Genomic DNA, 21538 nt, shown 5'->3' with positions numbered 1-21538 from the left:
ACAACGGTCCCTAACATGTTCATTTTTTACAGACTTTACCCTAATTTTCATTTTGTGCTAGCGAAGGTCTCTAACCTTTCATAAATATGCAATTGAGTTCCATTTGGACGGAAATCGTCTAAAGCACCGTCAGTTGATACAGGAAAATTCCTTGAACTATCTGTTGTTACGACGATTTTATTGGATGTTGATACCTTTTTGAACAGTGTTTTTGGACGATTTTATTGGATATTGATTCCTTAATTTTCTCAGTCAATTGACGGTGTTTTGAATAGTTTCCGCCTAGATGGACCCCAGATGCATATTTATGAAATGTTAGAAACTTCCGTTGGCACAAAATGAAAGTTAAGGTAGTCTGCAAAAAAAAAAAAGGTTAGGGACCGCTGTTACAATTTTCCCTAAATTAAATTTCACTAATGCTGAAAAGTTTGAGTAATTTCTATAAGATTATAAAACGTATAAATGGCGACACAAAAAATGCAATAGAATTGTGCTTTTCTTTTAAGAAAATTTTCAAGCAGTGTAAAAATAAAATCCTGTTTATCAATTATTGAATATTCGTGAATTTGTAAAAATAAAAAATAATAACAATTGAATACAAAAGTTGACTTCAAGTCAGCTGGTAAACGGCGTCGTCGTTCTTTGTACCAGAATGACGTCGTCTCCATTCGCCATGGTGCCAAACTGACCCCTGCAACCAATCACTCCAATTCTTTGACGTATATACCATTTCTTCCTGGTCACGCAAACAAAATTTCTCAGAACAATTGTTGCTAATAAATTAAGGGTATATTACCACGATGGTCCTCAACCTTTGTATCCTTGCAGTCTCATCCTCAACCTTTATTTTTAAAATAATCTCGTCATTAACCTTTAAAAAATTAGAGATAATAATCTAAGTGGACGACTATATATTAAAAATTATATTAAACTGTGGTAAAAAGCAATTATGACCTCTATGAAGGTCAAAAGTTGAATCCCAACCTTGAGAGTCCCCACCGCCCTGTCCCTAAAACTTTGTGAGGGAGGTAAATCTAGGGATGCGCCCCAACAGGCTAGGGAACAAGATCTGTCTGTACACTGCGCCTACAAAAAGTCCAATTCCATATTTCACGAATCAAACCCCCATACTGTGGCTGTCAGCAAGACGTGAGATAACCTCACTTCTATCCTTTGCACCACTAGGCTATACCCCGAGAGGCAATTTCTCATAATATCATTAATAGTTCCTGTTGTACAATCCCTTTCAGAATCTTGATTTTCGGGCTCAGAAATCAACACAATCAACCACCACTTTAACAAGCTCGACCCTCAACACTTGGTTGGCTTGTTCTTGCAGTCCAAAGGAGATGAAATGGTGGTTAGTTTGCAGCCCCTAAGGTCGAAAAGAAAAACAAGAGGAATCCACAAACAATGGTAAATCTTATCACAAATTTAGCCGCCTCTAATATGTATTTCTCAGTTCTCTTTACAAACACACAAATCCTCATTCAAACTCAAAGAAACTGCTGCCTAGGATGCCAAATATATATGGACTTTAGGTCATCACAAGATTGGGCCAAAAAACACTTCTCCAAATGGGCCAAGGCAAAAATACAAATGGTCCAACAAGCAAAGGTGACTCTAACCAATGGTCTAAAACAACTTGGGCCATTCAAAGTGTTAATTGTTTTCAAGTCGAGCCATCACTTTGGGATAGATAAAATTCTCGACATCGATTTTTCATCATCATCCGAATTTATTGGATATCAAAACCCAACAGTTCCAGATATTATGAAAAATCACCCTTAATCACTCTAATAAAAAAAGGTATTCTATAGTTGAGTTGTGGGATGAAAAGCACTTAAGAGAAGAAATAAGAATATGTTCTATCCCTCCGTTTCTGGTAATGGAATCATCATATATTGCAATATATGCTATGACCTTTAGTTGGATTGTATTTTCATGAAAATATTTAACAATGTAGAAATTCATCATATATGTCTGCTAAGATCATAAAGTGGTTTTTTATTAACGTATAATTTTTTATTGATAGATAAATAATCCCTATAATTAGTCTTGGCTAGATGTTAAATCTATCTCGTTTTCATTTGTTCGTTTGTGTATGTTGTAGTTGCGAGTAAATTTGATTATTATACTTGGTACATATCATTCAACTCAGCATACTTTTAATCTTTAAGTTTAGCATACAAGAAATTGAATTTCAATAACCTATTTTCAAGTATGGTGAAAGTTGAGTGACCTACGATATTTGATCTTGACTTTGAATGGGTTCACACGAAAAATAAAAAAAAAAAAAAAAAAAAAAAACCCCTTTCCCAACTTTGAGCATCCCGGGCACAACTTATTTTGTATCCATTTTCACATAATATCTTCAAGAGTCTCCCAAATTCCTCTCAAGTGGGTTGAAACTAAAAGAAGAAGGCACTATATGAGGATCGAGAGCCGAAATACAATTTATATCGGGGAGATTACTTGATGAAAGGAAACGAACTTGTTGTTTCGTTTCCGTATTTTGGATTGGATAATTTCTACGAATGAAATGAAGGCGGAACTCATTCCGAATCTTCTTCGATTTGTAAGTTCATGAGAAAAAATAAGATGTTGCTCCCTCTCCCTCTGTCTTTTACCGATTTGATCCTTCAAAATGAAAAGTGAATACTTTACATGTGATTCATATTTGAATACTAAATAGGGTTGGCATCTCATAATGTTCCTAGAGCTTATTGTCATATTGCCCTAAATTTTTTGGATTATGCTTTACGCATATCATAATTTACAGATTTGTTTATCAACAAATAATATGATGAGATTTGCTTGAGTCAATATCTTATCAACCAAATAAAGAAAAATCTTCAAATTCTTTTTGTCACTAACCCACGTTACATAACTACAACTGTTTAAATAGTGAAGAAATTTTAACAATTTTAATTTTATTTATCGCCACCTCATTAATCTGTAAAAGATCTATAAATAATGATATGCAAATTTTCAATTTTTTTTCCTTTCTTGCCACTCCAATCGCATGGAGTTAATTATCCCAATGATCACTGAACCTAGGTTTACGTCTTTGATTGGTCGCTGAAATTTAAAATGACGAATTTTGGTAACTGAACTTAGGTTCATGTTTTCGATTGCTTATTGAAATCTAAAATGTCTAGTTTGATCACTGAATTTTTAAAAATGTTGTACCTTATTGTAAACTCGATATTTTCTAAAGTGCAACATTTATGCTAATAAGTAATGTACAATATTTTTTAAAATTTAGTGACTAAAACTTCAATGAGTGATTGAAAACATAGACCTAATTTTTGTAATCAAAATTCGATATTATAAATTTAAATGACCAATCAAAAACATGAACATAAATTGAGTGACTATTGAAACAATCGATTCATCCACATGCACTGTATTGCAGTAAACTACGCAGAACAAGTTGCACCTAATTTTTGTCGCGATTAAGACGGTGGGTAATATCACTCTCGTAATTTCTTTCAAATCCATGCCCAAAATGCATAGAAAATTAGCTGGGTGCCCTCTTCCCCACCGCCCTCGTCATTCTTACATTTCGACGAAGTTTCCTTTTTCTCGAGCCTTTATGTACACATATTACATATAAATAAACGCGTGTGTGAGTACCTGAAGGTGTGAGATGTTGGAGAATTCGGAGTGAGAAATTGAGAGAATTTTGGGGATTAAAAGTGTGAATTTCTTGAGAAATGGATTCTGATTTGTGGGCTCGCCTTTCTAATTCTTCTTCTTACAGGCGTTATCAATCTCGATCAGGCTTGTCTAATTGCCACACTTTCCTCTCTCCTTTTTTTCCCCATTTCATCCGTGCGAAAAATGATGAGAAAGTGTGATATATTTTTTTCTTTATTTTGATTTTTATGGGAAACTAGGGGAAATTTTTAATTTTGATGTTAAAATTATGGAAGGACTAGAAAATTAACGAATAGGTGAAAGGGAAAGTGTTGATTTTTCTTAAGGTTTTCTGCTTGTGGATTTAGTGAGATGAAGAAAATTTTGGATTGTCAAGGTTTTGTCTTAAAGCTGGATTCTTCTTATGAAATTCCGAGAGTTTTCTGTTCAATGTAATGGGTATAGGTTATCATAACAGAAACTGAAACAAGAAGAAAAAGTTGGAAATCTGTACCTCTCCTCATAAAAATTGAATTGAGCGTAGTTTTATAGAAAATTAGAATTGTGAATTAGGGTTTCTTTGCTTTAGAAATCAGGCTTTGAGCGAAAGGATTAAGAGCCATTTTTCGCAAGTTTTTCTTTGTGTTCTGTTTGGTGTTGGTGTATCTAGAATGTAAACTTAGATCTTCTAGTTTTTTGAAGAATCATAAAGAATGTCTCAAATTTCAGTACTTGAAACAGAAATGGAGTGCAGTTTTCTTGATAGCGTGATGTGTAGATTAGAGCTTTTCTTGATTGTGCATTTTCATGTAATACAGACTCATATCGCGGAGAGGAGTACGAAGGGGAAGAAGAGCTGAGGCCAGAGTTTCTCTGTCCATTTTGCACTGATGAATTTGATATTGTTGGTCTCTGTTGTCATATTGATGACGAGCATGCCATCGAAGCCAAAAATGGGGTACCATTTCTCCATTTCCCTTTTATCATTCTGTTTGTGTGAGTCAGTATGAGTGATCTTATTGGTAATCATCACGAGTTAATTACCGGAGCTGATGATGTTTTTTATTCTAGTGTTTCATAAAAGATCTTAAAGTAAATGAGAGGAGCTTTGATTTATAATGATATTAAGTTGTATGTCTAGAATTCTACATTAAATTAAGTAGAATCTCTATTTAATTCTAGACATTTTGTTGTTTTGCCAATTATTTCTTCATTATAACCTTTTATGCATATTTGTAGTTGTGATTATTTTTTATCATTAAACAGTTTATGTATTGATTAACTAGGCAGAATCATGTAGAGTGCGAAACAGACACAACCATGGTACATAGGAGGACGTCACATATTCACTCCTTCACTTGCCTGGCATTATATTTGATTAGTAGATGCACTATTCTTACCAAAACTAACTAATAACAGTGTAATCATCCTGCATTTTTGTCTTTTGTTCCTTCCATTCAAAGAAGCCATTGACCATGTGAAGTCCCCCATGTTAAGTCTGCTATTACGTGTTGCTATAATTCTTTTTGGTTTTAGTTATAGACCATGTTTCTGCTTTATTATTTAGGCATCGATATACAACCTGCTCTTGGACATTTGAATGCAATTGCTAGCTGGCTGTAGTATTTTTCTGGAAAATAAGAAGAGATATTCGAAATCCATTAATAAAGTATGCAACACTTAGGTGATTTTCCTTTTCTTTACCTTCTTCCCTCCACCTTGATGCATAGGTAGATCTTTTCTCTTTCCACTCATTTTCCTCCCCACCCTTGCCCCCATTGGTTCTTCAACGCTTGATAGTACAAGGACCCTTGATTAGATAAAGCTGCCTGTCCTATGATGCACAACTCAATATGAGCCTTGTGACCAGTGTGACAGCAGATTTTAACAAAGTAATATGGCCCATAACGTGGGCTGCAGGTACGGGAAACTCAGCCAGAACGTGAGACATATGCAAGTTGTGAACATGTCTTTGGTGCTTGTAGGTGACAAAAAGTCAGTGATATGCGCTACTGTTGAATTTGTATATTCTGCTTAGCATTTCTCTGTAACTGATTGTTGCTTTGGGAGGCGGCTCCTTATGGTCAAAACATATTAAATTTACAAGCACCTGTTGCTAGTATACCTCTGAATTGTACTGATGGAACGTCTGTGTGCAGGTCTGCCCTGTTTGTGCAAAAAGGGTGGGGACAGGTTTGGTTAGCCACATAACTGGGCAGCATGGGAGTCTTTTAAAAATATCCTTTTGAAGAAACATTTTTCTATTGATTTTTTTTTTTTTTCTTCTTTTTTTTTTTTTTGGCTGAAATATATCATTTTATTACTTCAATCCTTCAGTTTTGCATTATGTTTATCTTGTTTTCGTAGATCTTTAGTTTCCCTTGACTGGAAAATACGTGCAGCGAAGGAGGAGAATTCGAAGGGGAGGATCTAATTCTGCACTTTCTATATTAAGAAAAGAGTTACGAGAAGGAAATCTGCAAACCCTCTTCAGGGGATCTTCGTATTTGTCATCAAATGCAGAACCCGATTCACTGTTATCGTCCTTCATATACAGTCCACCCGTGGTTGATGAACCTCCTGAAGTTCAACCTCTTTCTTCAACTAGGGCTTTCTCAATACCAAAATCCACTGGTGAAGATTTGGTGGAAAGGTAAGATCGCTATGATTTAAATGTGTACTTTTGTTTTATGTAATTAAGCATTGTTTTTACTATTTTTGAGCAATTGATAATCATATGAGAATCATTATGACGCAACTGGACGTGATGAAACAAGATCTGCAAAATAAGCTCGAACACTCCAACCACAACAAATAAAATTAATTAATATTCAAATAAATGAAATTGACTTGAATGCAAAGATTTGATTTGCCCGACCATGATTTTAAACCTGTTATTGCTGGACGCTGGGCAAGATCGTGTTTATCCAAAACGGAAAGCAAGATGGACAAAATGCTTGCATATTTGAGCGAACTTCTGCAATGTTTGGTTTCTCTTTTTAAATCATGCACTGTGAATGATAAGAAATCATTCCTCTAGCATGATGATTGGTTTATAAAATCGTTCGATGGTTCTATGTATGCTATTTTTTCTGATGAGGAACGTTTTTCTGAAACGAATCTTTCATGGGGAGTTCTCTTACTGCAATTATTACAATATACAGCCGCGTGTATGGAGTTTCCAACATGGTTCTGGCAATCCTTTATGTACCATTTCAAATTGTTTGGAATTCTTAATTATTCTTTGTTTATTCTTTACCGTTAGACCAGTGGGAAGATAATGTTATTATAAGCTGTTGGGAACTTGTTTTGATATTTGAAGCATTCTTGTGATGTTAACTGACATTTGTTAGTTATTTCAGTAACAGAAATGTTCAACATTTAGCACTGTCTGACAAGGACCAAGAGGAGAAGGCTCAAAAATGTGAATTTGTGCAAGGACTCCTGCTTTCTACTTTTCTTGACAACTTATAAGCTGAAAAGTGCATCCTATTAATGCTAGTTTACATTCTAGTCATGGAAGCCTACAGCGGAAGAAAGAGCAAGAGAATAAAGCTGAGCTTTTCGTGTTGTATTTCTGCCAAAAGTGACTCTTGAAGTTCCTATTGTATGTAAAACTTAATGTTCATAATGATATATTTTATAAAATGCAATCTAGTTGATGCCATTGGCTGCATATTCATTTCATGATTGATAATGCTTGTTCTTGCACACTTCCTTCCTAATTTGGCAACTTGAGTTAGCACAAATTTGGCATGCTTTTCAATGAGTTTTAGGTCATTCTATGAATTTAGTTCAGTTGTGAACTTGGGACTCTTTCGGATGGAGCTATATATGGTAACTAAACAAGCCTTTCTTTAAAGCAATTGACAAGTCTATATAAACACTGAACTTCTGAACCTCTAGATGCAAAAGTTAACATTACAGGCTGAACTTATAAATGCAAAAGGAAAAAGCTTCCTGCACAGGTCTGGGCCTGTACAGGGGCTGTCACATGGGGGTGGGACACAGCTCGATGCAAAATAGGCTGAATATCAACTACCACAGATTATTCTAGTCCCTAACCCCATCCTCAACCACAGTAGTATTAGCATAACTAAATAAATGCTAGTTACCCAGGTTCTATAATTCATTATTAACATCTCTCAATCCCATGCTTTGAGCTCGCATATTCTTCGAAGGCAAGTGGCAGCTCGGAATTCAAAAGCTTTAATATCCACCTCCAGAACGAGCTGTGCGACACGAAAAAAATGTAGTCAGGGTGATTAACTTTCAACAGCATAAGCCATTTATCAGCACCTCGCACAAGAGAGTCAAACTTCTGGCATTCATCGACTCCTCCAGCATTCCAATCATTAACTTTGAACTTACAAGAAGCGAGACCAAACGTTGGTAATGAGAGCTTCGGGGAAATGCCTGCATCCTGCAACTGTTCATCGACCGTTGAAACATGGAATTGTGGCCAATCGGTTCCTGTATCAAGCAATGGAATTGTATTATGATATGGGAAGACTATGAGATGTACAATCACCACAACGCAAGCACAAATGAGAAGCAAAAATAGGGAAGACTGTGAATTACTCCTGACAGGTGTGGCAAGGGAATGGAAAGTCAGAAACCAGGCGTCAATGTTTTCCAGAGTTGAGTCTACAGGTAGCCTATATATGGGACACCTGCGTAATAAGACGCACCATCTCACTCAATTTGCATGAGATAAGTTGACAGTTCAGTACTGCACAATTTCTGCTTTGTTTGACAATAAAAGCTTACCAAGCAATAGAAATCCAGCTTGCAAGAGTCAGATCACAGCTTCTATATGTTCTAAGTTCAGGAAAGCGAGATGCGAGGATAGAAATCTGATCAATTCAAGAAAATGCAAGGATTTTATATTGACATAACAGAAACCAAAGACAGATGTACAATGCTCTAGGAGACGAGAGGGCTTGCCTTATCAGCTAATGGTTCACGAAGAAATTGAAGATCCTGCTCCAAGTGCTTAAATATAAGACGACCAGGATGATATCCTTGGCCTGTGGTGTTCTGCCGGTTCCAAGTTCCCCTTGTATTATTAGCTCCTCTATCAGGTTCACAATGACTGCTTTCATCACTATTTGTCTCCAGGGAAGAATCGGCATCGCTTCCCTCTCCAGGTTTCCTGCCATGATGTTAAGCCCATTAAAAAAGTAAAATAATTAAAGAAGTTCATGAACAAATGCGCGATCACATATTATATTTGTCATTACGTTGATAATCATGGCATGTGTAGTCCCTCAAAGTCTCTACTATTATCATAATTTTACTCAGCAAGGTACCATTAAACATCCAACAAAGGCGCTAGAAGCTATCTATGAAGAAATACAATACATTTCAAAGCAAACAAGTACCAAGCAAAGCTAACCTTATCTCCATCAACGAGCTTGATGGATCTACATACAGTTGCATAGCAGACAGTGTGGCACATAATATTGGACAGCATAATCATTCCCGTTCAGCAACAGCGGGACTTCGGCTCCATAGACACTCCACTCCCGGAAGGAGTCCCAAAGATCACCAAGTACGAAGTATGGGTGGAACTCACTATCACGATTTCTCCATCCCCTCACACTTGTCTGCAGACCTCCAGAATGTACCGAGTTAAAACCATATAGGACAGGTATAAAATCATAGAATAAACATCTATTTACTGCTGCAATGTCTTAAATCAATAAACTACGCCAAAAGTAAATGAAATCAAATTCCAGATTAAATACACCGTATAAATGAGCTAAACAGTTCATAAAGTTTTGCTTGATCTGTTTATCTTATTTAAACACTTTCAGGTATGACTACCATCAATAGATGAACACATAGAATAATAGGGTTGCTCACCAACAAGTATTCATGATGCTGTCATACCTAAAGATGTAGTTGGTTCATTGGTTACCTTCAACAAGTTATCTATTCAATTCCACTAGGAAGTAGCCCTTCCAGTGCCAAAAAGGAATATAAGCTATAAAAACCTAAAGAAACTCTCATTTACACTCACCAATCCTCCATTCACTTAGCAATTACTAATGTTATAAAAGTTGACATAAAAGCCAAACTAACCCATAAAAAATCCACTTAACAAAATATATAAAGAGCATACTTTTTTTCTTATTAATAAGTGAAAAAAAAATTAAATTTTTGCGAGGACAAGCATGCTTATTACTCAGAAAAAAAGTAGAAAACATTGCTTGGGAGTTTTTCACCGATTTTGACCAGAGTTGGTTGGCACCGTTTATTTTTTGTTAAAAGCTTCAAAGTTGGCACCGTTTAAGAGAAGTTGAAAAAACCAATGCATGCTGATTTTTTTGAGTACCGATTTTTGGATGGTTTAAAAAAATACCCAATAGTAGTGTAGCGTAATTTTGACCGTTTCTCTCGACCCATCAAATTAATGAGTTTTGACCTTTCTCATATTCTCTTCTAAATTTACTCTTTATAAAATAATAATTTCCAACTAACATATTCTATTCAAAACTAACTTATAAATAAAAATATGTTCAGTAAAAGAATTATTTATAAGTAAAAGTATTATTTTATAATTAAAAATTTACTTATAGGTAAAAAAATTACTTATAAAATAAAATATACTTTTGTGTAAAAATTTATTTATAAAGTGAAATTTTATTAATAAAATAAAAATTAACATAAAAGTTCGCTTATGTTTAAACATTATCTAAAAGTACAATATTAACTTATAATTATAAAATTTACTTATAATCAAGATAATTGTAAGATTTACTTATAAGTAAAAATACGAATTTAAAATTTGAAGTAAATATTTAACTGTTTAAGCTAAATATTAACTTATATGTAAAAAAATTACTTATAAATTAAATATCAATTATACGTAAAACAAATTCTTACAAGAAACTATTCAATTATAAATTATAAATTTAAAATTTTATACTTTAAAAAAAATTACAGAATCCGTGCATAAAAAAACTCCGAAGCTTGAGTTGGACTGTTTTTAAAATCACCACTAAAACAATAGTTCATAAAGGCTCAGAACCGATACTTTAAAAAACACCTAGGTACCCAGAACTCCCAAGTAGCCCTAACTAGCGGTTGATAAATACCCACATTGTATATAGGGAAAGTAAGATTCATCTTTAATTTCTTTCCTCCTGATAAATCAATAACTACTAAAAAAAATACAAAATAGAAAATAATCGGAAAAATATTAAAATTCTCACTGTCCTAAAATATTTTAATTAATTAAACTTGCACATTTTACCTTAGGGTAACACTGAGCTACAACAGCAGGGGTGGTGTACTTCAAGAACCGATCCAAGTTAGTTTTTGATGGAGCAGCTCCGTCATCCAAACCTGACCCTACTCCTCTCCTTTCGGGTAATGATAAAGATTTTGACTTCGACTTCAGTTGGTGCAGCTTTTGCTGGTTGTGGTTTCTCATCGGCGCTGGACTGTAGTACAATCTTTCGTCTCCTACCCTCCTCCGTCCCGCTATTTTCTACCCAAATAGAGAACACCCAACACAGTTGTACAAAATTGGAACGTAAATATGTATCTCTGTAGAGTTCTTATCGCCTCAGTATCTGTGCGTGATAATTTTGTAATAATGGGCCATCATAACAATTGGGGTTTAAAGGGGTCATACGTGAAATTGGAGATTTTGGATTTCCTTATTTATTAGGTTTTTGAAGAGTTAGTTTTGCCGAATGTAGGAGTTTGCATGAGAGAAAAGGTAAAACTTCGGCCACACTTTTGGCTCTATTTTAATGAAAAACGAAGTTTTTGTTTTTTTTTTTCTCATTATCTAATCATCCATTCTCCAATAAAATAATATTACATATAAATTTAATTTCTTTTTAACATCACACTCTTTGAAAATCACTATTTTAAAATATATTTTTTTTTTTTTTTTTTTTTCCAAAACATATTTTAATGGAACCAAAGACCTTATTCATGTACACTGTCTTCTAGAGAATTTGAGCCCCAATAAATATGCAAATTTATCAAAAAATAAAAAAATCTAAATTTGTTGTAACTTTAGCTTTCTTCATAAAATATTATAGTTTTTTTTTTTTTTTAAATTGGATGGACTGGTCTAACTTGCAAACCCCTACATGAAACTCAACTTGGATCGGATTAGATTTCTTCATAGACAGGTTCGTAAGCGGCCTAAACATAGATCTTATAAATCTGTCAAATTTTTGATTTGGCCAAGTACCTAAGAAAGGTCATTGGCTGTCGATGGAGTAAGCACTAAGAAGCTCACCCTGAATTAGTACAATTTACTCGCTCAAACGCTTTGCTTGTTTTTTTATAATGATCTCCCCAAAGGATTGAGAAATCCTTACTTGAAGGTCACTAAATCATTACTTTGATATGTTGAAAATTTGTGGATGGAGTGACAATCAAATGCTCAGAAAGTCTTGAAATTTCAGCAGAGTTAATGGCAGGAAATGGATCAAACGCAAAGAGTATCACAATATAATGCCAAAATATTCTGCAAATTGATGTCAAATGGATGCAAAGTTTAGGCAAGTGTTGAACACTTTGTCCTTAAGTTGAATTTTCCTTGCAACGGTGCCTACGGTTTATGGCAATCAATTCCCAAGATACAATGACTTCTTCTTGTGTGAGTAGCACTTCAACACACAAGAACAACGAACCAGAAATATGGTATACATATTCCTTAATGCAAATGAAAGAAAGCAAGAATTTAATGCAAAATTTGGTTGAGGAGAGAATGTTGTGCTTATAATTGCATATCATTAATGTGTAGAAATGGACGTCCCAATGATTCTATTCAGGAGGGAAAAAGGTTGTGAGTGAATAAACGCGGCCCAAAACTCAGCAACCTTTACCAAGGTTCACAACACTTGACATCGCTAGCTTTCCGGCTAGGCTTCGCTTGAGCATCAAAAGCAGTTAGCCCATCGCTCCCTTTTCGTTGGACCGTCGCTCAAGTGACAAGCTAGTACCAGACGAGCGATGGTGTTTACTGGAATTTTCAGCCAACTACCCTCTTTCCTTCCAATTTTGGTTCGTAATTTCTCATTCATCCAAAGTTGATTTTTACCTTTCAAATAAACCACGACGATCTCTCGACGAATAGAACAAGTTCATCTATTTACATTCGTAATTTGTCCGTCGGATCAAGTCCGAATATTTGCTCAAAGTTGACACCGAGTTACTTTTTCCAAGTTATACTTAACCAAATTTTCTATATCTTTAAACCAATTCTATCAATCCCCCACATGAATGGAAATTCCTTGATATGCATAACAAAATGCAAATGAAATGCAGACTTTAACAATGGAGTACATGCAACAGGTTATAGCTTCAAGATAGGTAGCTTGTGGCTTTGAACCTACTTTAGTCGAGTACAATCGAATTTACAAGGGTAATTGGTGAATGTGATGTTTTGAGGCATTCAGAATTTTGTGTAAATCGAAACAACTTTACCAACGCCATAACTTATTTTACCACTTCAGTTCTCATGGTTGTGTCCATTTTGGTCTTGGACAACTCATGGTTTCATAAGTGCTTTAAGAGAATTAAGCCTCAAACTCTCGTAGAAGTTGCCACACTTCACATTTGCATAGGTGATCTCCTTACCTCAAGGTATACGAATCATTAAACGTTTTTCACTTATCCTTATACACATTTATTATAGCACTTCAAATTTTCGGAATGGGAATAAGTGCTTTGTTTTGAATCTTTTATGATTTAGTTGTTCCACTGGACCAAGTTCTTGGGATCTCCAATCTACAAGGTTGGATTGCCGCCATAGTAATTCTATTCGATAGGCTTTATGCCCATTCACCATGATAGATGGTATACTTGATAACTTGTTAGTCTTTTAGTCAAAGGATTAGCTAAATTCTCTTTTGACTTAACATAATGAATCGAGATTATACCATTCAATATTAAGTGTTTAATGGTATTATGTCTCCGACGTATATATTGAGATTTCCCATTATACATACTATTCTGGTCCCTTGCAATTGTCGATTGCTAATCGCCATGTAAGTTAATCGCAGGCATCAATTTTTCCCAACATGGAATTCTTCAAGGAAATTACGAAACCACTCTGCTTCTCTTCTGGCTTTATCTAAACCAATAATCTCAGACTCTATCGTGGATCGAGCTATACAAGTTTACTTAGATGATTTCTAGGACATAGCTCCGCCTCAATGATAAATACATAACCACTTGTAGACTTCGAATCATTTGTGTTAGATATCTAGTTTGCATCGATATATCCTTCTAATGCTACAGGATATCTCAAGTAGTGTAATCCATATCCAACCTGTCTTAAGTATCTAAGAACTTGGTTTTATGGCTTCTAGTGTTCAATGTTAGGATCAANCAAGTAGTGTAATCCATATCCAACCTGTCTTAAGTATCTAAGAACTTGGTTTTATGGCTTCTAGTGTTCAATGTTAGGATCAACGTTTATAAAATTGGATCGGATTGGCCGATTCAACAGATAAAATCAAGAATCGGACCAAAATTCGGTCCAATTACTAAATTAACTGGTTAGTTAATAACCGGTCAAATAACCAAAAAATTGGTTAATGAAACCAAAAATCGAGAACCGGTTATGATTTTTGGACTGGTTTCCAATTTATTTTTTAAAATTATTATATGATAAAAAGGTTACCTTAGAAATGGAAACCCATTTACTCACTTTTTTTTTTTTTAAACCTGTGGAGCTCTTTATAACCATTTTTTGAATCTCATAATTGATAAACTTCCAATGTGGGATTTACAAAATTTAAAAAAATGCACTTTCAATGTGAAATTGACAAGCTTCAATATAACACACCTTTTCAATATTAATTATGGCCACATGGTGCATGACTTCAAAATTAAATTACTCAATTTCTATAGATTGCTAAATATTTTTTTAATTTTACAAATTATTTAGTAAAACTGAAATGAGTTTTTAAGTGATCTAAAAAATAAAAACTATTAAAATTTATATTAAAAACACACATTTGACATATTTGTATTTATTTTGAATTGATGATGTAAAAATTTAATTATATATTGTTGTGAAGTTAAAATTTAAATGTTTATAAATATTTATTTATCACCTCTGGTTCGATCCCGGTTGAACCTTTTGACCCTCGACCCTTTCTCTTTAACGGGTCGATGCCCGAATCGGGTTTTAAAACATTGGTTAGGATTACTTGTAAATCTACTCAATTTGTTGACTATGTATGCTATATCCGGACGTGCGCAGTTCGTAATGTACATCAAATTGCCTATAATACATGAATACTCCAATTGAGACACGGAATCACCGGTATTTTTGGCTAAATGTACCTTTAAGTCTACTAGTGTCTTAACTGGTTTATCGTCATACGCCTTAAATTTCTTAAGTATTGTCTCAGTATAGTGTGACTGAGACAATGACAAACCATCGGGTATCTTACAAATTTTAATCCCTCATATCACGTCTATAACTCTCATATCTTTCATATCAAAATATTTTACTAACACTTTCTTAATTGAGGAAATGACGTTCAAGTTATTTTCCATAATTAGCATATCGTCAACATATAGGCATACGATTACGTCTTCATTAGGTGTTCTTTTGATATAGACATATTTGTCACATTCGTTGATTTTAAAACCATTTGACAACATAGTTTTGTCAAACTTTTCATGTCATTGCTTGATGCTTGTTTTAATCCATATAATTATTTTACAAGCTTACACACCTTCTGTTCACTTTTTGGAGCAACAAACCCTTCATGTTGTTCTATATTAGTTTTTTCCTCTAATTCACCATTTGGAAATGCAGTTTAACATCCATTTGATGCATTTCAAGATTATGCAATGTTGCGATTGTAATCAAGACACGTATAGATGTGATTCTTGTTACAGGTGAATACGTATCGAAGAAATCTAAACCTTCCTTTTGTCTATACCCTTTGACTATTAATCTAGCCTTATATTTGTCTATTGATTCGTCCAACTTCAATTTCTTGTTGAATATCCATTTGCAGCCTAAAGCTTTATTTCCTGGAGGAAGTTCAACCAATTTTCAAGTATGGTTGTGCATGATGGATTCAATCTCATTATTTACTGTTTCTTTCCAAAAAGGAGCTTCAGGAGAGGACATTGCTTCGTCAAATGTCCTTGGATCATTTTTTAGTAGATGAGTTAAGAAGTCCTATGACTTTATTGCCTCTTACTATACCTTGGCTCTTTATCTACGCCATTATTTTCATTTGCTTCATCACAAGTTCGTTTATGTGAACTTGTTTCTTTTTCCTTACAAGGATTTCTTCAAAGAAAGTTACACTCCTTGATTCAATAATTGTACCTTTATGTATATCAAGTAATTCGGATTTATGAACCAAAAATCTATCTATGCTACTACTTATTGCATATCCGATAAACACACAATCAATTGTCTTAGGTCTAATCCTAATTTGTTTATGCTTAGGTACTTGTACCTTCGCTAAATACCCCAACACTTTAAGATATTTGTAGGAATTTTCGACGTTTCCATAACTCGTAAGGTGATTCAGCCTTACTCTTGTGTGGTATTTTACAAAGGATATGATTTGCAGAAAGGATATCTTCCCCCCAACAAGTTCTGAGGTAAACTTGAACTAATCAGCATTGCATTCATCATTTTCTTAAGGGTTCAATTTTTGTGTTCAGCAACACTATTAGATTGAGGTGAATACGAAACAGTGGTTTAATGAATAAACCCAGATTCTGCACAAAACTCTTCAAATGGCGCAACATATTCTCCGCCTCTATCACTAAGAATTATTTTTATTCCTATTCCAAGTTGATTTCCAACTTCAATTTTATAGTGTTTGAACACTTCTAGAACTTTTTCTTTACTTTTCAACAAGTATACATAACAGTATCTTGTACTATCGTTTATAAACGTTATAAAATACTTTTTTACCACCTCTTGTCCACACAAACTTTAAATCACATACATCCGTGTGAATAAGTTCCAAAAGTGTTACGTTCGTTCAGTCGAATGAAATGGTGCATGACCAACTTTACCTCTACAAATATTTCACATTTTCTTTCATTAAAATGTGTACTTGGAAGTAAACCTGAATTCATTAACTTTCGTATAGTATTGAAGTTCGCATGTCCTAATCTATGATGTCATAAATAAGACAACTCAAGAATATAATCAGAAGATGATGCTTTTTTTCTTGAATTGTTCGCTACAACAGTGAGGACATTCATCTTGAATAATCCATCTTTTACATAGCCTTTACCTACATACATGTTATTCTTCGTTAGTACAAACTTATCAGATACAATAACTAGTTTGAAGCCGTTCTTACTTAATAGAGCACCTGACATTAGGTTTTTCTAAATATTCGACACATGAAGAACATTATTAAGGTAAGTTCCTTACTCGATGTCATCTTTAAAATCATCTTTCCTCATCCTTCCACTTTTGAACTTGAGAAAATTTCCATGAATAATTTCTCATCCTTGGTTGGAGCATAGAAAGAGAAAATTTCTTTGTCAGCACATATGTGACGGATAGCACCTATGTCAACCCACCTTTCCATGAGATATTTAACATTGTTGCATTCTGAAACAACAACTAAAAGATTTATATCTCATATACAATTTCGTATGGCATTAGACTTGGTGATAATAGCTTGGACTTACTTCTTTGGTTTGCGACAATCGACAGAGCGATGTCCAGCTTTTCTACAATTTTAGCAATTGCCCTTGAACTTCTTTGCATTCTTCTTCGTACATTCAAAAGAATGCCTTTTCTTCTTACCTTTGTTGTTGGATTCCACCACATTCGTTTTTGCTTGTGGAATGTGATTCCCAACACGCTTGTCCAAACTTTGGTTGTCTTCTTCAATTCTCAATCGGACCACAAGTTTTTCAATGTTCATTTCTTTACACTTTTACTTGAGATAATTCTTGAAGTCCCTCCATAGGGGTGGAAGTTTCTCGATGATTGCAGCCACTTGAAATGATTCATTTAGAGACATATTCTCTGCGTGAATGTCATTGAGGATAACCTGCAACTCTTGCACTTGAATGATGACTATCTTGGAATCTACCATTTTGTAGTTCAAGAATTTTCCCACAATGAGCTTCTTCACTAGAGTGTCTTCAATCTTGTATTTCTTTTCCAAGGAATCCCATAGTTTCTTTGTAGATTTCTTGGAACTGTATACACTATATAACATGTTGTCCGAGCCATTCAGGATGTAATTCTTGCACAAAAGATCTAAATATATCCAAGTATCCAAAGTAATAAACAATGCCCTATTGTTCTCCTCTTTTTGCACGATGGGAGCACCTTCATTTAAGAACTTCACCAAGTTGAGGGTCGTGAGATAAAACAGCATCTTCTATTGCCATCTCTTGAAATAAGCCCTAATGAACTTCTCCAGTTCTTCTCTATGTTGGAACAAAGTTTGGAGGTGCAGTCACAACTGGAGGGATCGCAGCGGTTCGAACAATTCCTTTCGAAGTTCCCATATTCGAATTGTTGTTTGATGTAGAGTCGGTATTGAAGACCGAATTCATTTCTGTTTATACAAACAGAATATCAACCAAATCAAGAGTAGAGTAGAAGAAGTTAAACCAATGGATAGTTCAACCGAAGATAAGTATCACTCCAACGAAACAAAATCCGACTTAAAATTATTAGAAATATGTGTGGACAGAGTGCTGATCAAACCCCCAAAAAGCCTCGATATTTCGACAGAGTTAATGGCAGGAAATGGATCAAATGTTCCACCAAATATAATAAAAAAGAATACCACAATATAACGCCAAAATATTCTACAAATTGACGTCAAATGAATGCAAAGTTGAAACAAGTGTTGAAAACTTTGTCCTTAAGTCAAATTTGCCCCACAACAATGACTACAGTTTATGGCAATCAACTCCCAAGATACAACCACTTTTTCTTGTGTGAGTAGCACTTCAACACATAAGAACAACGAACCAAAAATATGATATACGTACACCTTGATGCAAATGAAAGAAACCAGAATTTTATACAATGTTTATGCAAAATTTGGTTGAGACGGAAGAGAGAATGCTATGTTATGATTGCTTATCATTGGTTTGTAGAAATGCATGTCCCAAGAGTCCTATTTATAGAGGAAAAAAGGTTGTGAGTGAAGAAACGCGACCCAAAACTCAGCAACCTTTGCCAAGGGTTGCAGCACTTGACGTTGCTAGCTTTCTATCTAGGCCTAGCTTGAGAGTTAAAAGTAGTGAGCCCGTTGCTTACTTTTCGTTGTACCATCGCTTGAGTGACAGGCTAGCACTAAGTGAGTGACGATGTTTGCTGGTTTTTCCAGCCAACTACCCTCTTTCCTTCCAACTTTGGACTGTAATTTATCATTCATCCAGACTTGGTTTTTGCCTTTCAAATAAACCACGACGATCTACTTGACAAGTAGAATAAGTTAGCCTATTTATATTTGTAATTTGACTATTGGATTAAATCCGAATATTTGCTCAAAGTTGACACCGAGTTACTTTTTTCAAGTTATACTTAACCAATTTTTCTACATCTTTAAACCAATTCCCTTACGATAAGGTTTATCGATCAGCTTCAAATCTAAAAATAGTTTAAAAAAATGTTTACAATATGATAAGTAATTGGAAATTTCAAAAATCTTTATAGTATCATATTATCATCAAGAGCAAACACAATATCGATAATCTTTATCTTTACCATGTGAAAGGTCATATATCTATTTCTTGAAAGGAAAACACTTGCGTCATTCGGTATTACGGATATACACACACAATTTTTTTGTAAACTAGCTTATTTCTCGTTAATTTTCGTTCTTCCACAAAAGATATTAGAAAACAAAATTTTTGCCGAAGAGCAACAAAGATAAAACAATATAAGACGCATAAGCAATGAAATACTTTGTTTTGCATCTAATTATTACTGTCACTACTAGTTTGAGAATCTTCATCTATGCATTGGCAAATTCAAGATCGGAGGTCATCTAGGGTAGACGTTAGGCGTTGACCATTGACAATCAATGATCGTAATAGTGAGGTCTTTGTTACTATTTAATTAAATAATATTAAAAATTATATACATATGAAAATATAATCAGAAACAACTCAAAATACAAAAAATAAATAAATAAACAAATACATGATACAACCTTACTCTGTAACTATAAACTTAGATAATTGTATTCTACAGGGTCTCATATTTTGAAAACATTGCAATATTGCTTCATTCTCAATTTTTCCAAAGATCTCTTTCTCTATGTAAACCATAAATTGTCATTCAACTAATCATCTCCCATTTTGTTGCATAAGTCACTCTTGATTGGATTCATAGCAGAGAATAACATTTCAAACACTTGCAATTACCACAAATAATATCAAAACCAAGTCGATCAGCCTGTGAACCAACGGGAAATAACAAGAACTTCTTATTACAACTAACTTCTGAGTTACATGAGATACACTATTGAGAGTAAAGAAAACATCGTCCATTCTCACAAACATAAGAAACTTGTTAAGTTGAGGTCTAAGTAATAAAAGCTCTTCACTCTTGAAATCCAAATGATAGAACTGAGCAATATGTAGCAATTTAACTTTTTCAAAAGCTGCAAATGAATCTCTTGGACTTAAATACAAAATGCAAATAAGAAGCTCAGTAGTTGTCTTCAGAAAAAGATCTTTAAACTCTTGCAAGATTGAGTCTATCATGTAACAGTACAAGTCAACATAAAAGCGACGATAACAAATCAACTGCTGATCTATACGCTTAGGTCGACCTCTCAATACTACAATATCTTCCAGATTCGGCACTAAAATATATCTACCAACATAAAACTCAATCACCATACTCAACAAATTATCCCAACCATTATCTCTCATGTTCTACAATGCATACTTATACAAATTCAATAACCTCGTAGCATTCTAAATACTACTTCTTTAACTTCCTCACAACAAATTGCATTATCAGTTTAGTAGCTTAATTAGATTTTCTCTATTAAGATATTCTTTCGATTCATCATGACAACGAAATGGCAATCCTTGCATCAAGAGGAATCTAGTACAATCTAGCACCATAGAACCTTATCCCATAACGTTTTTGTTGATGACTACTTTGGCTAGAAATAACATAGGAGATACTTTGCTTTTGATTCATCAAGTTGGTAAACTTTGCAAAAACTTGATTATGAGCACTATCAAAGAGACCGATGTGATCTTTCAATATCTTTTTGTGCTTTCAATTTGTAAAGCCCATTTTAGTGAATATATGTCCACCCCTTGATCTCCCTATCAGATTTGAACAAGTAGCAATACAAATAATAGGTCGCATCATTTTCTATGTTATACTCCAACTAATGAAATTTAGAGAACCATTTTTTTTTTTTGAAAATACCTATTATCATTTCTCATCGGTCTTCTTGAAAAATCATGTCCATGTGGTTGACAAAGACCTTTCTCTCAGTATACCATCCTAACATCATCTTTGATATTACATCATATGACTTGATAGGAGGCATTTCCTGGATTAGATACAAGATCATCCACATTGAATTGAGCCCAAGACTTCTTTGTGTTATTTAACAATCCGTATGCTCGACTAGAAGCAGTGGAGAGACTAGATGCACCACTAGAGTTAGAAGAACTATGTATGAATTTTCGTTCGATGGAAAAAATCGTTCTATAATCTGCAAAATGTCCCAATTTATTTTTCAATTTAAATGGATTAAAAAAAGAGTACGCATGGTTGAATTGAACCCAAGATCTTCTCCATTAATTTTTTTCACTTATCCTAATTTTGTAAACATAAATCCCCAAATCAAAACTCATAAATGATAAATTATAACTAGCAACTCATACAATATAAATTATTTATCATAAATCACAA

At 34.2% G+C, this 21538-nt stretch overlaps 2 protein-coding genes and 1 long non-coding RNA gene across 3 annotated transcripts; 1 reads left to right on the top strand and 2 right to left on the bottom strand.

Annotated features, from left to right (window-relative positions):
- Positions 1–3486: 3486 nt before the first annotated feature.
- LOC111371500 (protein DEHYDRATION-INDUCED 19 homolog 7-like) lies at positions 3487–7329 on the top strand. Its single transcript, XM_022993528.1, has 5 exons — positions 3487–3786; positions 4461–4600; positions 5802–5879; positions 6039–6295; positions 7005–7329. Exons 1-5 carry the CDS (start codon positions 3720–3722, stop codon positions 7114–7116), a joined length of 654 nt encoding a protein of 217 aa, XP_022849296.1. The 5' UTR covers positions 3487–3719; the 3' UTR covers positions 7117–7329.
- Positions 7330–7522: 193 nt separating this feature from the next.
- LOC111371501 lies at positions 7523–11293 on the bottom strand. The gene is made up of 5 exons (XR_002698592.1): positions 10904–11293; positions 9041–9251; positions 8413–8797; positions 8224–8315; positions 7523–8115 (listed from the first exon to the last, which is right to left on the bottom strand). It is a non-coding gene; the product is annotated as an uncharacterized LOC111371501 (long non-coding RNA).
- Positions 11294–19187: 7894 nt separating this feature from the next.
- On the bottom strand, positions 19188–20532 carry LOC111371079. Its single transcript, XM_022992993.1, has 3 exons — positions 20107–20532; positions 20020–20050; positions 19188–19240 (listed from the first exon to the last, which is right to left on the bottom strand). Exons 1-3 carry the CDS (start codon positions 20530–20532, stop codon positions 19188–19190), a joined length of 510 nt encoding a protein of 169 aa, XP_022848761.1.
- Between the last annotated feature and the right edge of the window lie 1006 nt (positions 20533–21538).

This window comes from Olea europaea, chromosome 22 (genome assembly GCF_002742605.1).
Source record: "Olea europaea var. sylvestris chromosome 22, O_europaea_v1, whole genome shotgun sequence".
NCBI classification, from domain to species: domain Eukaryota; kingdom Viridiplantae; phylum Streptophyta; class Magnoliopsida; order Lamiales; family Oleaceae; genus Olea; species Olea europaea.
Note: the sequence above shows the minus strand (reverse complement) of the source record. Positions and strands in the feature narration are given on the sequence as shown.

Coding starts and splice junctions, on each gene's coding strand:
- LOC111371079 (XM_022992993.1), bottom strand. CDS start 20,532: ATGAGAGATAATGGTTGGGATAATTTGTTGAGTATGGTGATTGAGTTT. Junction 20,051..20,106: donor CTCTCAATAGTGTATCTCAT/GTAACTCAGAAG, acceptor GTTGGTTCACAG/GCTGATCGACTTGGTTTTGA. Junction 19,241..20,019: donor TGGTTTTGATATTATTTGTG/GTAATTGCAAGT, acceptor AACTATTTTTAG/ATTTGAAGCTGATCGATAAA.
- LOC111371500 (XM_022993528.1), top strand. CDS start 3,720: ATGGATTCTGATTTGTGGGCTCGCCTTTCTAATTCTTCTTCTTACAGG. Junction 5,880..6,038: donor AGCATGGGAGTCTTTTAAAA/ATATCCTTTTGA, acceptor ACTGGAAAATAC/GTGCAGCGAAGGAGGAGAAT. Junction 6,296..7,004: donor GGTGAAGATTTGGTGGAAAG/GTAAGATCGCTA, acceptor TAGTTATTTCAG/TAACAGAAATGTTCAACATT.